The sequence below is a fragment of the Clupea harengus genome, chromosome 6 (assembly GCF_900700415.2).
Source record: "Clupea harengus chromosome 6, Ch_v2.0.2, whole genome shotgun sequence".
NCBI classification, from domain to species: domain Eukaryota; kingdom Metazoa; phylum Chordata; class Actinopteri; order Clupeiformes; family Clupeidae; genus Clupea; species Clupea harengus.
This window is the reverse complement of record NC_045157.1, coordinates 17,642,410-17,660,813: the sequence shown is the minus strand read 5'-3', so window position 1 is coordinate 17,660,813 and position 18,404 is coordinate 17,642,410. Positions and strand designations below refer to the sequence as shown.

General features: G+C 45.7%; 2 protein-coding genes across 3 annotated transcripts in view; one reads left to right on the top strand and one right to left on the bottom strand.

Annotated features, from left to right (window-relative positions):
• Positions 1-17,900, bottom strand: part of spon1a (spondin 1a) — a 92,170-nt gene extending 74,270 nt beyond the window's left edge. For both annotated transcript variants that reach the window (XM_031569231.1, XM_031569232.1), the window contains exons 1-3: positions 17,288-17,900; positions 16,463-16,569; positions 1,766-1,899 (exon numbers count right to left, since the gene is read on the bottom strand). In XM_031569231.1, the coding sequence (XP_031425091.1) occupies positions 1,766-1,899; positions 16,463-16,569; positions 17,288-17,519 (473 nt within the window). In that variant the 5' untranslated portion in view covers positions 17,520-17,900. The remainder of the gene's footprint in view (positions 1-1,765; positions 1,900-16,462; positions 16,570-17,287) is intronic.
• On the top strand, positions 2,621-6,328 carry LOC116220800. Its single transcript, XM_031569233.2, has one exon. The coding sequence runs from the start codon at positions 3,971-3,973 to the stop codon at positions 6,326-6,328; it is 2,358 nt and encodes a 785-aa protein (XP_031425093.1). The 5' UTR covers positions 2,621-3,970.
• Positions 17,901-18,404: the final 504 nt, after the last annotated feature.

The following is an 18,404-nucleotide window of genomic DNA, read 5'->3' as shown; positions in this document are numbered from 1 at the left end:
TGGTGACTCACATATAAACACACCATCCGAAACAGATTATCATCTCTGTAGAATGGGCTGTTTGACCTGGCGGGCACTAGACTGCAGATCTTCAGCTGTCCAAATTAAAACCAATCCTCTGTCTATCAATAATGCAACTCCTCCGTCCTTCCTGAGAGTGATTGTTCTCCAGTCTGCTCAGAAGCATCTGATCAAACATCATAACGCCCGGCATATCCCAGCTGCCCTGTCAGGGTAATTTAGGGACATTCAGGCAAGGTCATGACCTCGTGATCACCACCGCAAGTTTCCAGAGACGCAATCTCTCTCTCCCAATCTCTGCTGGCATTTCTACCCCCTCTTTTCTTCGTTCTCTCCAAATCCCCTATTCTTTCATCTGTCTGAAGCACCCTCCCACTCTCGCCTCTATTCCCAACCAATTTAGGTGCCATCACCTTATCTTGTTCAAGAATCTCTTTATCTTAGTTTTCTGCACATAGTCTCCATCACTCTGTCAATTCCCACGTTCTCTCTCTCTCTCCACCTTTCTCTACCCCTCACCTCACCTCCCCTCCCTCTCCCTCTCTCCATCCTTATATCTCTCTCTGAATCTATCCATCTACTTCTCACTGTGCCGTATATTTCGTGAGGCGGCGTCTGACTCATCGAGGGTTGGCGCGGGTTCGAGCGAGCTGCCTGTCCTGCAGAGGGCTATGCACGAGGACCGGAGACAGAGACAGGAGACAGAGACAGCGAAGGAGAGCGACACGCTGACGGGAGTCAGGGGGAGACAGAGATGGAGACGGAGGGAAAGGAAAGCTCATCACTCATCCTGACAGCCACATAATAACGGACATTAATAAGAAATGCGGGGCCCCTTTTTACGATGCAGAATCGGCAGGGAGAGAGAGGAAGGGAGAGGGAAAAAGAGAAGGAGAATGACAGCCGCAGTGAAGTCTTTAATAATGCACTGATTAGAATGTCATGTAGGGCCACAACCTCACTGTTTTTTTCTCTCTCTCTCTCTCTCCGTTTCTCTCTCTCTAACACTCTCAGTTCATCTCATTCCGTCCATCTCCCTATTCTCATACTCTCATCTCCCTGTTCATCTATCTCTCGCTTTCTGACTACCCCACCCCTTTCCCCTCTTTCTCGCTCTCAAAACACAAATACATACAGCTCTTTCAATGTTTGTGTGTTTGTTTTGTTTCTTGCCTTACATATTGAAATGAGGCAGTGAATGTCAGAAAGATGCATAAATTGTTCTCCACGAGAGGAGAGCATCTCATCACCACCACCACCACCACCACGAGATCCTCTCCCTTCAGTGCCCCTAATGCAGTATGGTGATGAATGGATCGCTCTCACGGTGGCATTAATAACTCAGCACACACAGCAGAAATTATTCTTCACCTTTCAGAGCATGATCAATTAAGGGCTCACTGTACATTCGCACCCAATCAAACGCCCAGAGCCGTTGTTCAGCTTCAGACCCGCATGGGGAAAAATACCTTCCACAATGCAAATCCATATCCATACTCATCTACTGAGTGTGAGACTGAACCAAAATCAATAATGCACCACTGTCGATTTCCACTCCTGTTGCAGAGCGGCCGTGAGCTTGATGGTGGTGCTGCAGATGGTGGGAGCGGTGCACACCCCACAGGCACGGCTGGTGGGACCCACGGAGGTGTTATATTGACCCGGAGAGAGAGACAGGTCACCACTCCCATTCATTTCAATTCCCAGTGCTACAGAGACGAGAGGCACGGCTGCTGGGACCTACTTGAGGAGGACACAGCCGCTGCCTGAAGGGGGCGCTGTCCAGAACACCTGTATCCTGGTCCTCCTGCGAGGGGTGCTCTCGGTCACAGCAGGAGGGCAGTTGGTCATGAACTGGGTGTCTTCTTCGTCAATGATCTATGGATTAAATACACACACACACACACACACACACACACACACACACACACACCGTAGATAAGTCAAAAGTAAGATTAAACTAAAGCTCAATAAACCCTGTGAGCTCAATAAAGTCAATAAGCAAGACACAGAGTAAAATATATAGAACAGCACACCCCACTAGACACAAATGATGCAGAAAAAGTCATTGAATTGAAACACAAAAAAACTTCAACTTCAAAAAACTTTACAGTAAAGTTGATTAAATCTTAAGGGAAATTACAAAAGAACAGCAAAAGCTGGGCACAAAAATTACTTTGTGTGTAATTGATCAAAGTGAAAACCCTGAAATTACAATACCATGATAAATGGCCATCAAATGGTATCCATTTGACAAATTAATTTTTTGGGAAATGAAACATTCTGATTTTATTCTTGTCCTGTTCCCAACCAAGGTGGGAAAGTGTATCCCACCATCTGGGGCTAAACCGTTGCCTAAAGAGATTAGGCTTATGTTCCTAATGTTTAATATGCCAACAAAAGCCATTGTCTGGCAGATAGACCTTCACTGACACCTGTGCTAGTCATGTACAGTGCGATATCCTTCGATTTAGATGTAGCATACAGTTACTTACTGCTTCCTTCACATTACCCAGTAAGACAGCTGTGGTTTTTACCATCACCAAGTAATTGTGTTAATTACACAATTGGTTAAGGTTTTGAATGCAGGACTTTTACTTGTAACAGAGTATTTTTACTCTGTGGTATTGCTACAGATCTCAGCATGTCCTCCACCTCCGGGTATTAGTCATTTTACTTAAGTAAAGGATATGAATAGTTCTTCCACTACTGCTCCCTTTTCTGATAAAACGCAGACCTAATCAAAATATTCGCTGGTCTCCCTTGTAGCAGAGTGCTTAATTCATGCTAGTTTAATTATGGCATGAACGCAATTTCTAATTCACGTCAGAGTTACGTCAATGTGGGAGTGGTTCTTCTTAATAAAGGGTGCTCACAATCAATGGCAGGTGTGAGAGTGAGAAACAGAGACAAACGGAGACACAGCGAGACACAGCCACGTTAGTAGCAAGAGAGCCCAAGTTGAGCCTGGAGGAGTTCGATAGTAAATTGGATACGGGTCATATTCCCTAACGCAAAGAGTGCCGGAGTTCGTGGTCTGGAGAAATCCTTCCGACGCAACACAGAAAACCACACTGAGAAGCCGACATTGGGAAACCACACTGAGAAGCCGACGTTGGGAAACCACACTGAGAGGCCGACATTGGAACACCCGGAATTCCCTCACGGAGATTAAAATTGCTCGTCAACCGGAACCGCCAACCTGCCGTACTATGTTCATACGGACCGGGGCAGATCCTAGGTTTCTATCGACGTTACCGTGAGTCACACTGGAGAGCACCTTGCTCGTACTTTGCGCCTCTCAAGCTGCTTCACACCACATAAACGCACATAAACCTACACGCACGCACCCACACACACACCTGCACACACACAGACTGTTTAAAGTGCATTGGTTTTGTTAATGTGAATACAGGCATTGAAGTTGCTAATGTTTTGTTGAGTTTGCCTTGACGTGGGTTAAAGGGGAGTTTGATGTGATTTTTGATGTGTGTTTATTGTTTGGTTTCTAGTAAATGAGTACTATGTACGTTTAAAACAAACTTCTGAGCTTTTCTCCTTATTTGCATTTACTAATTTTCGTTAAATTGCTGACGGTATCAAACCTAGTTAAGTGGCAGGATTTTGGGCCTGCCTGGCGCCTGAACTTTAAACTACCTGGGGTTGCCACCGTTACAGAATGGCGCCTGAACAGGGACTTGAACTGAAAAAAATTGAGGTTTGTTTGTTGAACTTTTTGAACTCTGAATTTTGAACTCTTTACAAAAAAAAAAAAACAGAAAAAAAAACCCATTGTCTGTATATATATTGTGCTATTTGTGTATAGTTGTGCATAATTGCTTTGCATTGCTCTGTGTGTGAATATACTGTGGGGGTTTGAAAAGCTCTTTTTGCTGATTTACGTTATCTTGTTCCAAGTTGTTTATACTGGCATACTGTGTACTTAATCATGTCTGCGGAAGATCAGTCAAGGCCACATTTAGTGTCTACTCCTCAAAGCATGCTTCACATGACACAATACAATCACCTTCATGCTAACATCCAACTTCCCAACCCTTTGATTTCAAAGGCTTCTAAAGATGCAGAGGTAGAGCTGTCTGCTTCTACATCCTTTAGGCTGCTACTTGAGACTTCTTGTGCTCGTCCAGATCCTCCAGTGGAGGCTACACAATCACCATACCTGGCAAGTACAGAGGACATGTTAATGGCAACTCCACCTTCCATCTCTGAATCAGACACCTCAGCACAGCGTGAATTGCCGGCTACTCTTCCTACACCTGCAAGAACACTTGGTAAAATGGCTCTACAGTCTTTGGACCAACCAGATTCCTTATCTACAGGCCCGCTTGGGAACACGGATGAGCAGACCATCAGTGCTCTTACTAAAGAAATGTCACGAAGTCGTTTCCATCTAGAGGCTAGACTTAAGTCTTTTACAGTCAGAACAGGAGAAGAAATAAAGAATCTTAACACAGTTGTAACAAACAGCAAAGCTGACCTAGAAAATGAAATGGAGAAAATGTTAAAGGGAATGAAAACATTGGTTGTAGAAGAAGTGAAAAAACAGAACACAACACAGCTTGATGTAATTCGCTTTATGGTGGAACAATTACAACAGGAAGTCCAGCAGGATCTTCGTAACCATCATGACACTGTTGCTGTCAATCATGGAAATCTGTCACAAAAGATGGATCACTGTATTCGATTGATGGATGAGATGTGTACCTCTCTAAGCAATTTACAGGCCCATGTCTCACAAGAACATAGTGAACAAGACATTAAGATGCAAGCTCTTGACAATAAGATTGACACCAGTTTCTCTTACACTAACTCACTTCTTTCTCATGTGAGGCCCGTGTCCACTCATATCCCGCCTTTGTCTGCACATTGGTCAGTATCCCACACCCCTCAGTCTGGTACAACGAAAACTGATCTCAAACATCTTAAGTTGTCTTTTCCTACCTATGGCAGGTCAAATGATGATCCTGATCCTGTGTTGTATTTGTCTAAATGCCGCGACTTTCTTGCTGTTCGCCCTCTTTCAGATCCTGAGATTCTTGCTGCTTTTAGAACAGTTCTTCACGGTACCGCACGTGATTGGTGGGAAATTGCCATGACTGAAGTCGTGACATGGGTTGATTTTGAAAAAAAGTTCCTTTCTGCTTTCTTGTCGGACGACTACCAAGAAGAACTCACAGAACGAGTGAGGAGTCGTAAACAGGGAGAGCGTGAATCTATTCGAGATTTTTCTTTTTCTTATCGTGCTCTTTGTAAACTCTGGAAGCCTGAGATTACTGAGATGGAAATAGTGAAGATGATCTTGAAAAATATCAAACCTCAGCTTGCTAGTTACCTTCGAGGTCGAGCTCAATCTGTGGAGGAACTGGTGAAACTTGGCCATCAGTTGGAGAAAGACCTAGAACAACACTCACTGCAGGAACATCGCCTTGCTTACAATAAGCACTCGCAGCAACAGAAGGGTATTTCCAAACCTGTGGAGAAGCCTCCTGTGACTTGCTGGCGTTGCAAAGGTCAACACCCACCTGGTTCGTGTCCTCAATATCGACCCCCTGCTGGAAGCTATCAGTCTTCACAACAACCATCGAAAAACATGCCTAGACCTTCCAAGCCTGGACAGCAAGGTACTGGAAATGTGGGTATAACATCATCCACTCGTGGCACTCCTAGGAAACAGCTTACAACCAAAACTACAAAGAAAGTGGGACCTGGTGCTCTTAACATACCTCAACAGTTGGTAGTTCCTTTAAACATAGGCACATGGAATGGCAAAGCTATTGTCGACACAGGTGCGAGCTACACTCTTATCCATGATAGTGTGTGGAAAGCACTGAACAGACCCAATGAAGACTTTAAGCCTTGGACAAGCGGTCCACTCTTCTTGGCTAATGGAGAAACGGAGACACCTCTTGGCTGGGCTGAAGTGACCATTGATTTAAGTCACAATGCTTGCACCTTACCAGTGGCAATCCTATCTCCCAAAGCACTGGCTTACAGAGTAGTCCTTGGTTTAGACTATCTGTTCTGCAGTGGACTGCAAATTCATGCTGCTGACTGTCAGTATAGTTTTAAGGGCAGACCAGAGACATTCCTGTTTCAGCAGAACAATGATCAAACACTGAACTACAGTGTATTACCCAAACTCACACTGTTGTCCTCTATTCCTCCCCCATGCTTACCCCCTCAGCCTGTTGAATTAACAGCTCAAGATTACATCGATCTGGCTGTAGCCAAGGCTGATGTGGAAGAAGACAGCTCTTGGAATCCAAACCTGATCTGTGCTGTTTGAATCCAGGGAAAACTGACGTATTGCAACACCACATACACACCAACACTGAAGTACCGATGAAGCAGAAACCATACAGGATGTCTTGGGGAAAAACAGCGTGTTGTGGAACAACATCTGAAGGAGATGCTTGATGGAGGAATAATAGAGCCATCGTACTCCGGATGGGCCTCTCCAGTCGTTATGGTACTGAAGAAAGATGGAGGGCTTCGATTCTGTGTTGATTACAGGAAACTAAACGCTGTAACAGAAACTGACGCTTATCCGTTGCCTAACATCAATCAGCTGTTGGAGTCACTGGCCGGCTGTTCTGTCTTTTCCACCCTAGACCTCAATAGTGGCTATTGGCAAGTCACCATGGATGCCTCCAGCATAGCCAAAACTGCTTTTGTGACACACACTGGCCTCTTCCATTTTAAGGTCATGCCTTTTGGTCTTAAAAATGCGCCTGCAAGTTTCCAGCGGTTGATGGAGCGGGTTTTGGCTGACCTGAGGGGAAATATATGTTTAGTCTACCTGGACGACATTGTTATATACTCACCTTCTGTCCAACGCCATTTCCAAGACCTACAGGCAGTGCTGGAAAAGCTTCGTGCTGCTGGACTTACCTTGAATCTAAAAAAATCCAAGTTCTGTCTGAACGAAATCAAGTATCTGGGCCACATAGTCTCTGCCAAGGGCATTGCTGCAGATCCAGTGAAGGTTGACGCCATCAAAGCCTACCCAACCCCAAACAACATCAAAGAGGTCCAGCGCTTCCTGGGTTTAGCAGGTTGGTACCATCGATTCGTACCTGGTTTCTCACAAGTGGCGGATCCCCTGAATGCCCTTAAAAGGAAAGGACGTACATTCAAGTGGAGCGATGAGTGTCAGAAGTCCTTTGATGCTTTGAAAAAACACCTCACCTCTCCTCCCATCCTGGGACACCCTGATCTAAACCTTCCCTTTTTCGTTTATACTGATGCCAGTGACGTAGGACTCGGTGCAATCCTGGCTCAAAAGAAAGGAATTGGGCATGAGGAAGTGATCGCTTTTGCTAGTCGATCTTTAAACAAACCAGAACAGAATTACTCGGCAACTGAAAAAGAATGTCTGGCAGTTGTCTGGGCATTAGAAAAATGGCAGCACTACTTGGAATCAAGATTGTTCACTGTGGTGACTGATCACGCCTCTTTACAGTGGGTGCTTAACAGCACCAAAACTTCAAGCCGTCTTCTCAGATGGGCACTTCGACTTCAGAAGTTCAGCTTTGTGATTGAGTACCGGAAGGGAAAACTCAATGTTGCACCCGATGCTCTTTCAAGGAGTCCTGTTGGACCGGTCTGCATGCTGGCTTGAAGTCAAAAGGAGTCGGAAGACTTTCCATTCTCAAACACCACCTTGTGGGAAGAACAACACACTGATTCTGAAATACAGGAAGTCATGAAAGACTTGGCTGAAGGCTGCAAAGTCTCAGAAGGAAAATACACTGTGATCGAAGACATACTGTACCGGAAAGTTCACCTGGCTGACAACAACTACCATTTTCGAGTTTGGGTACCCAAGACACTCTTACCATCTCTCTTAAAAGCTTATCATGACTCCCCTTTGTGTGGCCATCAAGGTATGTTTAAGACGTACAAACGAATCCATGATGTGGCTTTTTGGCCTAAAATGTGGGAGGAAGTGAGGAGTTATATCCGTGCCTGCGTGGTTTGCCAGACTCGCAAAGGAGAAAACCAAAAACCTAGTGGGAAACTCCAACAGACAGAAGTGAACTATCCAAATGAGATGCTGGGAATTGACATCATGGGGCCTTTACCCTGCAGCCCAGAAAGAAATGAACACCTTCTTGTGCTTGTGGATTACTACACTCGCTGGGTAGAAATTTTCCCCATGCGCACAGCATCCTCTCCAGTCATTGCCCGCTTGTTCCGGAAAGAAATTCTCACCCGCTGGGGAGTTCCAGACTTCATCCTGTCGGACCGAGGATCTCAGTTTGTTTCCAACTTGTTCAAGGAACTTTGTAAGACCTGGACAGTAACCCCAAAACTTACAACAGCCTACCACCCACAAACGAACCTAACTGAAAGGGTAAACCGAAATCTAAAGTGCATGATTTCATCCTACATTGTGGAAAACCACAGGAAATGGGATCAATACTTACCTGAATTTCGATTCGCCCTGAATTCTGCCGTCCATGAGACCACGGGTGTATCCCCAGCCGAGCTACACCTTGGGCGGAAACTTCGGAGTCCCATGGATAAACTACTGAAGGGTCAAAATCTTTCCCCCGATGCTGCTGGATATGATGTAGTGCAACACATCAAAGATCTGCAAAATAAAGCACACATCAGCAGTAAGAAAGCAAAGGTGAGACAGCTGAGAAATTATAAGAAACACAGAAAAGATGTAACATTCTTACCGAAAGATAGGGTATGGGTGCGCAACCATCCTCAATCTTCCAAAGCAAAACACTTTTCTGCAAAGCTGGCTCCAAAGTGGAAAGGACCGTACAGAGTCTTGCGGCAGCTAGGCCCAGTGAACTTTGAAGTGGTGAGAGAAGACACTGGAGAAGGTCTGTGCAATATTCATGTGAACAATCTCAAAGCTTGCTATCCAACGGCAGCTGAGATTGACAAGCAGGAGAAACAAACACTACACGACGTTTTCTGGGGGGACTCTGATGAGGAGGACTTCCTCGGCTGGGATTAGAATTAGGCTGCACTTTACCAACCATGGGTTGTCTTTCCATGGGGGGGGGGGAGTGTAGCAGAGTGCTTAATTCATGCTAGTTTAATTATGGCATGAACGCAATTTCTAATTCACGTCAGAGTTACGTCAATGTGGGAGTGGTTCTTCTTAATAAAGGGTGCTCACAATCAATGGCAGGTGTGAGAGTGAGAAACAGAGACAAACGGAGACACAGCGAGACACAGCCACGTTAGTAGCAAGAGAGCCCAAGTTGAGCCTGGAGGAGTTCGATAGTAAATTGGATACGGGTCATATTCCCTAACGCAAAGAGTGCCGGAGTTCGTGGTCTGGAGAAATCCTTCCGACGCAACACAGAAAACCACACTGAGAAGCCGACATTGGGAAACCACACTGAGAAGCCGACGTTGGGAAACCACACTGAGAGGCCGACATTGGAACACCCGGAATTCCCTCACGGAGATTAAAATTGCTCGTCAACCGGAACCGCCAACCTGCCGTTCTATGTTCATACGGACCGGGGCAGATCCTAGGTTTCTATCGACGTTACCGTGAGTCACACTGGAGAGCACCTTGCTCGTACTTTGCGCCTCTCAAGCTGCTTCACACCACATAAACGCACATAAACCTACACGCACGCACCCACACACACACCTGCACACACACAGACTGTTTAAAGTGCATTGGTTTTGTTTATTTCGTGTTTTTGTTAATGTGAACACAGGCATTGAAGTTGCTAATGTTTTGTTGAGTTTGCCTTGACGTGGGTTAAAGGGGAGTTTGATGTGATTTTTGATGTGTGTTTATTGTTTGGTTTCTAGTAAATGAGTACTATGTACGTTTAAAACAAACTTCTGAGCTTTTCTCCTTATTTGCATTTACTAATTTTCGTTAAATTGCTGACGGTATCAAACCTAGTTAAGTGGCAGGATTTTGGGCCTGCCTGGCGCCTGAACTTTAAACTACCTGGGGTTGCCACCGTTACACCCTTGATGCAGGATCTGTGCGCAGATGCATTCTTTGGTTGACACATCAGTCACTATCAATCATGAAGGACAGATCAGCGGAATCCTTTTACTTTTCACTGGCCTTCTTTTTCATTGTATCTGCCATAACTCCAGCAAACTACGCACATGCTGGGCTTTTAGTCGGATTCACTTGAACTCAGTATTCAATTCACACAATTCAGTATCGAATGTTATTGTCATTCTAGCCTTTTTCTGCCGACAGAAGCACCTGACAGAGGCCCCTCTGTTCCATCAGTGTACCTGGCCCTGCATAGTTTATGCTTCTTGCTGTTGTTGTGCTTCACATGTGTCTCGTTTTAAAGTTTCCAGTCGAGTGTGCAAACTTAGTTTCCCCTGCAAATGCAAGGCCACACCGAGAGCAATACAATACATGGCGTTCCTTTCTTTGCGATATCTCATCCATGTAAACAGTGTGAGCGCGGAAAGAGACTTTGCCTTCACCTGCTCACCTGTTTATTCCTCATCAGAAATGTGGGACTGTAGTGACACAGAAGGGTCTGAAGGATCTTTTCTTTTGAAAATAAATCGAGAGATTGTGTCATTGTCACCAAAGTGCCAAGCAAGAGTGACAGACTGGACACAGGTAGATGACACCTTGTGCAGAATCGTCTCCAGACGTTGTTGTTATGATGACGATAGCCATGCGTTAGCTCCCCACTCCAATCACTTTCTATCTCACTCACACACACGCGCACACGCGCACACACACACCAATTCTCCCTCCATCCTGGTGTATCACGTGATATAGGATGATGAATTTTCTTTAATAGGGGGCATATTTGCAGTCGCACTGGTGAGCCTAGTTATAAAATGTCTCCAAAAAAGGTCTCAAAATGTGACTAAATGGTTCCAGTGTGTATAGCCCTGTGTTGCGAGCTGCAACCATCAACCAGTATGCTCCTTAAGTTAAACATAGAGGCCCTCAGTTACTGGAGACTACTAAAGGTGCACTGGAACACTGAAGGTGGAAAGGAAGAGCCAAGCTACAGTAGGAGTGGAGCACACAAATGGAAAAAGCATCTGAAATGCATTTCAAGTTCTATCGTGGTTTACACCTGTATTTGTACAAGCTATACTTTTACCATATCAAGGCCATCGCAATCGAGTATACCGCAGGCCAGCCACAAAGACATGTCTGAAATTGGCAGTCATTTCCTGCAGTGATAAATGACATGCAGTTATCTCTGCTTTTATGGATAAATGCATCTTATAAATGACTGAAAATGTGGCCACCCTATACCAGGAAGGCATATTAGGTAAATCAATACTGTGTTTACAGTAACATACTCTTTCACTCATGCTTATGTGTGTACCTGCCGCCTCATAAGGACACAGTGACAGGGGTCAGGTATCTGCTTAGAGATGTCAGGATGGAAGGGTGCTCCTCGAAGGTCAGAAGTAGGTCATGTGTTCTCAGCTGGAAGTGCTTTACTAAGGACAGATAATGGTGAGTGTCAGAGCGTGTGTGTGTGTGTGTGTGTGTGTGTGTGTGTGTGTGTGTGTGTGTGTGTGTGTGTGTGTGTGAGAGAGAGTATGTGTGTGTGTATGTGATGGAAGAGTGGGGATGAGTGAAGGGGGGAGTGTTATTCCAACCTAGACCGCCTGAGCCAGTGAGGTCAGTGGGAATCCCTTTATTTCAGTCAGGCAGACAGAACTACAGATTACTTTGTGAACACATTCCATAGAGAACACAAGACAAAAGTATATAATCCTTACTGCCATGCTTATGGGCTAAACGGCATCCAATTTCCAACAGCCAAAATGAACATTCTTTTTTGTTTGTATTTTCTTTTTATTTAACAGACAGCTCCTCACTCCTCTCAGTTGTCACAAGGACACACAGTCAACTGGCATGTGGTTGTACATGTGTACATAGAAAACGGCTGTATATCCAATGTAAAACATGGACATGAAAAATTGCCCTCAAAATAGCGTATTTCAAGTAAGCTGTCAAACAACACAAAATCCAGCATGCTTAAGACATATTTTAGAAATTATATCACCATCACAGACAGCCAAATGGCACTGATATCCTTCAGTTGTGCTTGCTCTGAAAAGAAGTGACATCATAGCACTGAACGCATCACTCTCTCCGCACATCATAAAGATGTCAGTGCCGAATTCCTGCAGCCACACAATCTCACCCGCAAGACTGGAGTTTGTCTGCGGCCCTGATTTGTGGCTTACCTGCCTCGACACCCCTACTGCAACCCTGCTCCAACCCTAACCGGGGGTAATGAAAGGTGGTGTGTGTGTGTGTGTGTGTGTGTGTGTGTGTGTGTGTGTGTGTTTGTGTACGAGTGTGCAGATCTCTATGACGCTCCACGAGAATGCCGTAAAAGCCAGCTGTGAGGAGCGGCTGGCATGGGCTCTGCCTTGACCTCTGACCTCAACTGTTTGGGCTTGATTGAGCATGTGTGCAAGAGCCAGCTGCTGCACCTGAAACAATATCATCCAGCGCCGGACAGCTCTGGCTGGCGTTGGGGAAATGAAGGGGGAAGAGGAGTCGCACGTGGTACTGGTACGAGGGCGTTGTGAGAAACAATAATCTCGCCTCTCTACCCAATCATTTTCAGGTAATGGTAATCCTTGAGTGAGGAGCAGGCCTTTTTCTGCTGATATCAGATTACATCACATGTACACAACCACACTCATACACACAAGCACACGTACGCGGGCACGCACGCACGCACGCACACACAGGTATGCACACACACACACACACACACACACACAATCAAATTGAAGAAAATCTATATACTGTGCAAAGTTTCACTCCCAAGAGAGCCAAAAAAATGCCTACAGAGCCCTAATCATCTTGCAAGAGATTGTTGACAGGCTGCACACTAACAGATTCCAAATCAACCTCCCGTCTACCTCAAATCTTCCATTCACAAGCTCTCCTGGGTCACCTCAGCCCTGGGGCAAGAGTGAGAGAGAGAGGGAGAGGGAGAGACAGAGAGAGAGAGAAGAAGGAGAGAAAAAAGAGGGAGAGAGAGGGAGAGAGAATGCGAGATGGAGGGAGAGAGAGAGCAGCAGTGGCATGCTGTTGCCTCTCTGTAGCAGCTCTAAGTGGCTGTCACTGCAGGCACTCACTCACTCACTCACTCACTCACTCACACACACACACACACACACACACACACACACACACACACACACACACACACACACACACTCACACACTCACACACACACTCACTCACTCACACACACACACAAACAGCCAAACACCCTGGCTGGACGAGGGAGGCTGACTGAGGGTGGCCGGGCTTGATTTGATGGTCACTCTTGTCAACGTGGCAAAAAAATACCCCCACCCCCCTCATCCCCTCACCCCCCCACCAGTCACTGGGGAAGACTGGCCTTTCGGAGGAAGAGGGAAAACAACTAAACACACATTAGGAAGAGGAAACTTTGTGACTTCCAGAAGAGATGGTCTCAAAAGAACGAGGGGCAAGGGGGTGGTTGGTTGGTTCCCTGGTTTAATGGAGGCAGGGAAGAGGTAGGCACTGGGGTTTCTGTCGTTCTAGGCCTCCCTGGCCCCTGCTGTGAGCTGGCCGGGCCAGCACAGATGTTGGGTGTGGTCCCCAAAGCCTCCAAGAGTGCCTGTGTGGACTGGGGGAGTTATGGGGAGTCATTCATTTGAAACTGAGAGAGAGACCAGAGAGCCACCACAGCTGCAGGCTTCTTTCTGATTTAACTCAGATTATCTGGCCACCTGCAATGTGTGTCTCTCTAAGTGTGTGCGTGTGCGTGTGCGTGTGCGTGTGCGTGTGCGTGTGTGTGTGTGACCAAAAGGTTCTTCACATTTTCTTTACTTTTTCAAGCACTGTAAGATGAAGGTGACACAGCCACAAATACTAAATGAAAGGAGGTCCATAAACCTGTGAATGAGATCTATGGGTGAAGTGTAAAAACAAGCAGGATAGTAACTAAAGCCATGAAAGATGGAATGCAAATGTTATGGTATACACACACACAAACACACACACTCACACACACATAAGCCTGTACACTCACACACATAATTACGACAAAGCTCAACATGACATATATAGAAAACTGCTGAATCTTTCTGCATCCAAACTTGAACAAACATGGCAGCCCATATGCTATAGCACAGACAGCAGGTACTTCTTTGTGTAGCAGCAACGCAGCAGTGGGCTTCTGGGAGGGAGGGAGGGAGTGGGGGGATCTACACTATGTTACAGCGTCAACACCCTGTCAGCACTGCCAGCGTGCACTGGGCACTCAGTCATTAGTCCTGTCACACACAACGGGTGGGCTCCCAGAGTGACAGCTCCACTTACAGGCACCTGAATGTGTGTGTGTGTGTGTGTGTGTGTGTGTGTGTGTGTGTGTGTGTGTGTGTGTGTGTGTGTGTGTGTGTGTGTGTGTGTGTGTGTGTGTGTGTGTGTGAGAGAGAGAGAGAGATGGAGGTGGGCTGAGGGCTTCCACCAGCGCCACACTAAGCCTGCCCTACTCTGCTCCTTCAGAGTGTTCTTATCGTCCCCTATACGTAGCCGGTGTCATTAGTCAAATAATTACACTTAGAGCTGGCCACTGCCCCTGTGACATATCCTGGTGAATTACAGAGCAGCGCCACAAGCCACATTGGCTGAGTGAGTGAAAGGGAGCGAGAGAGTAAGAGAGCGAAGGAGTGCGAGATGAGAAGGGTTCTCATGATGTTTTTGACATCTACAGTATTTGAAACCAAGCATAGGGAATCAGTTCTGTTTCTGCTCTAAAGAGGAACATCCCATATGTATCTCAATTATACACCATTAACTACTATGCAAATGTCCAACACTGCATCAGAGGAATCCACATGTTTCATTACTCAAAGGCACTCCGTTCTGTTAACGACAGCTTTTCTTTCCTCTAGCTCGGGCACGTTCAAAAACTGCTCTCGCCTTGTGGACTGAAACTGAAATGATTACTCATGCAGTGCAGAGAAAGGCTGGGTTCTGAGGGGTAGGGGTGTGAAAGGGCATTCTGTGCCCAGGGGTGGAGAAGCAAAAACAAGATGGATGGCAGGTGATGGAGTGAAGACAGAGTATCAAAATATTAAAAAAGAAACACTTCCTCTGAGCCTCACCGAGAGGTCTATGTGTCGAGACAAAAAGCTACCCAAAGCTAGCCCGACAACAAAGCAAAAGCTTGTTTCATCACTGTACAATTATTTTCCTACGTGCCTTCTGTGTGTGTTTCTTGAACTTGTCAGAAGGTAATACCACAACAAAGGCATACGTGCATACCCCAAAGGCTCCCTACTTTGATTTGCCAAGCGGCTCCAGATATTAAAGTGCCTGTTTGGTCAAAGCCTTTGCACGCTGTTGAATTGACCTGTTTTTAAACTCCACTTGCCTTGCTGAGTGGGAAGGGCACTGGTGCTAGAGGCAGGCTTGTTCTCTTTTTTTACCCCCAAATGAACACATTGTCTCCAACTGTTTCGCTCCATCCCTGGGTGGGTGGGAGCAACGAGCGGAGTACTCAGTCTGCACTTACCGTCTTCACCAGGCTGGCTTATGCCCATGTGAAATGGCTTTCATTCAGGAGAGTCATAAAGAAGAGAGGGAGGGGGAGAGAAAGCACTTCACTCCATGTCCCTGTACTTGTTAGTGGACTTGTTAATGTGTTCAGGGGTGTGTGAAATGGACTGGTCGTGGACATACGCATCAGGGCTCATAAATGGAGGGATTTCAGTGGGTGAGGTGAGAGGTAATCAAGCTGCCTCTAGAACCATGTGTGTGTGTGTTTTTGTGTGTGTATGTGTGTGTGTGTGTGTTTATGTGTGTGTCTGTGAGTGTGTGTGTGAGTGTGTGTATTTGTGTGTGTGTGTTTGGGTGCAAACACGTGAGCGTCTGTGTACGCATTTCCATATGCTCCTGTGTGTTTCAGTGCATATACGCCTTGTTTGTGCACATGTTCAGTTCTGCGTCTGTGCACTGGTGGAGGTCTTTCACGGAAGCAGAATTCTGCAACTCTGTTGGTTGTCAAGGTGTGTTGAGTATGTGAAGGGTTTCAGGGCTGTTTTCAACCCTCCCATCCTCCTGCCCGCCGCCCGCCCGCCCGCCCGCCCGCTCGCCCTCCCTCCCTCCCCTGTGATTTTTTCATATTGCATGAGAGCTTGTTCAGAGAGGCACCCCTGGTGGCTGAGCAACAGCAGCATATGGCACATACATTAGAGCACAGGCAGGTGTGGCTCAACGCACATGTGGCTCCTCTGAGAGAAAAGCTATGGCAAGTTCTCTATATCCCCTACACCAGCCAACATGGTTTTGTGTTAATATCAGGGGTGCCTGATAATGTACGACAAAGACCAGTACAACTTCACAGACAGGCATTACAATACTTATCCACACTGGAATTAGAATGCAGCCTAACGGGGATAACTGCAGAGTTTAGAACTTACCTGAAAATTCCCAGCATAATCCTCATCATTGTTCCCTTCTCTGCCTTCCCTCAGAGCTATGAGGGTGAAGCCTCTGAAATAAGCAGGGTGGGACGCAAACAACGTCACTGTTCAAAATAGAGAAGGAGGAGGTTAATAGAATTCGAACCATGAAAGATTCATTACATAATAAAACACTACTGGCTTCCTTTAATAGTTGTGTGCTAGTTTTATGTCTTTGAATGAATTTTATGTCTTTGAATTTTAACTTGCTCAACTGCAAGTAGAACCCACGAGAAGCATCCAAGCAAACCAGCTATAGAAAGCTCTTAGATATCTGTTGTTTTTGTTGTTTGTGACATTTAAAAAAAAGTAAGAGTTATTTATCTTCTGCTTTGCCAAACTGAAATCTCCAAATAGGTGTTTGAAATTCATCAGGCTTTAATTGCTCTGAACTATGTAACAGCTTTGCATGTCAATATAATTATACCATTAGCATCCTTGTCAGAGTTAAACATCCTCTGATGAGCAAATTTCAGTGAAAGTGGTTATACTCAGCATCAGTTTTTGCATTTTTATTGCAGCATTCATTAACATCCTTTAGGGCTTTTCACTTAACCCAGATGGCTTTCTATCTCGAATGTATTTCGAGCTCCAGGCAAAAGCCCGCTCTTCTCCGTACACGCTAATAAAATATAAGCTACTGCTTATTCTCTTGTTAACCCTGCGACACCATTTATGGACTTCAGTGATAAGGTGCGCTGTCCGAGACGCTGGGACAGAGACCCGCGAAAGTACTCCAACTCTATCAAATAGCAGGGCAACAATTCTACAGGGCATACGTACCTCTGTATGTGCTCCCGGGTTGGTAATTATCTGGGTCCCCTTCAACTCTCAGTCGAAACTCATTGTAGCCCTCTCTCTTTGCTCCCTGAGCCCTTAAAATCCTACTGCAATATCCATCCGACTTGGCAGCTCTCTCCGCAGGTTCCTCGGTGAAAGTGAACGCGGTACACAGGGAACCGGTGATCAGACACTGCAAAAGCAAAATTCGCGTACGCACTCTACTTACTGACATTGTGTAGCTAACTACAATTGTAGTCAAGGCAGCCAGGGACAAACCCGTATTAAGCCCAGAGGCAATGACTGTTTCCCAAACTGAAGATATAAGACAAACTTGTGGACTTAGCCCACCCCGGTGAAATAAAACTGTCTCTCACTCCACTACGGAGGTAATGCCATCCTGCAATGAACGAGAACGGAATCCAAAGCGCACACTGATTTGCTGAGAGGCGAGTGATAGTCGACGAGGTTACTGTTTACTTATCGGAGCGCAAGTCACTGGATCCGGGGAGGGGAAGAGGGCAGTGTCGCTGTCTCCAATACATCGAGGCACAGACTACGAGCTGAATGGGTTCAGACAACACATTTGAGACAAAACCCAAACAATCCTACCAATGGCTTCATTGACGGAGGGTTTGTGTGTGGGGAGGGGGGAGGGAGGGGGTATATTACCATTCGCAGAGCGAGGTCCCACTTTAAAACCTCGCTGATGTTTGTTTAGAATGAAAAGATGCTTGGAATCTCATTAATTATTCATGTGAAACGTTTAGGCAGTAGAACCCCAACCTGAATTCGTTAGGAGGAATGCGATGTTTAAGTTGGTCATTGTATGTTTTGACGTTGCGGACACTTCCGGAAGGTATAAAACCTCGAAATGAACTTGTATCTATGCTCACGACATTGGTTATCTTGTATCATAATGAATTGTTGTGAAGTACAAAGAATATGAGATTATTATAGACAGTTTATCATATAGACATAAACCTGGCCTAAATTCTATTTATTTATTATTTCATTTCCCAAAAGGAAGAATGTTTTCCAGGTAGCCTATCCAAAATATTACATACGTCTGCTAGATATGAAATATTATTTTCAGCCACGGATAGGCCTACTTTTACTT

What these genes read in the sequence shown, in the direction of transcription:
- LOC116220800 (XM_031569233.2), top strand. Translation starts at nt 3,971, where the DNA reads ATGTCTGCGGAAGATCAGTCAAGGCCACATTTAGTGTCTACTCCTCAA.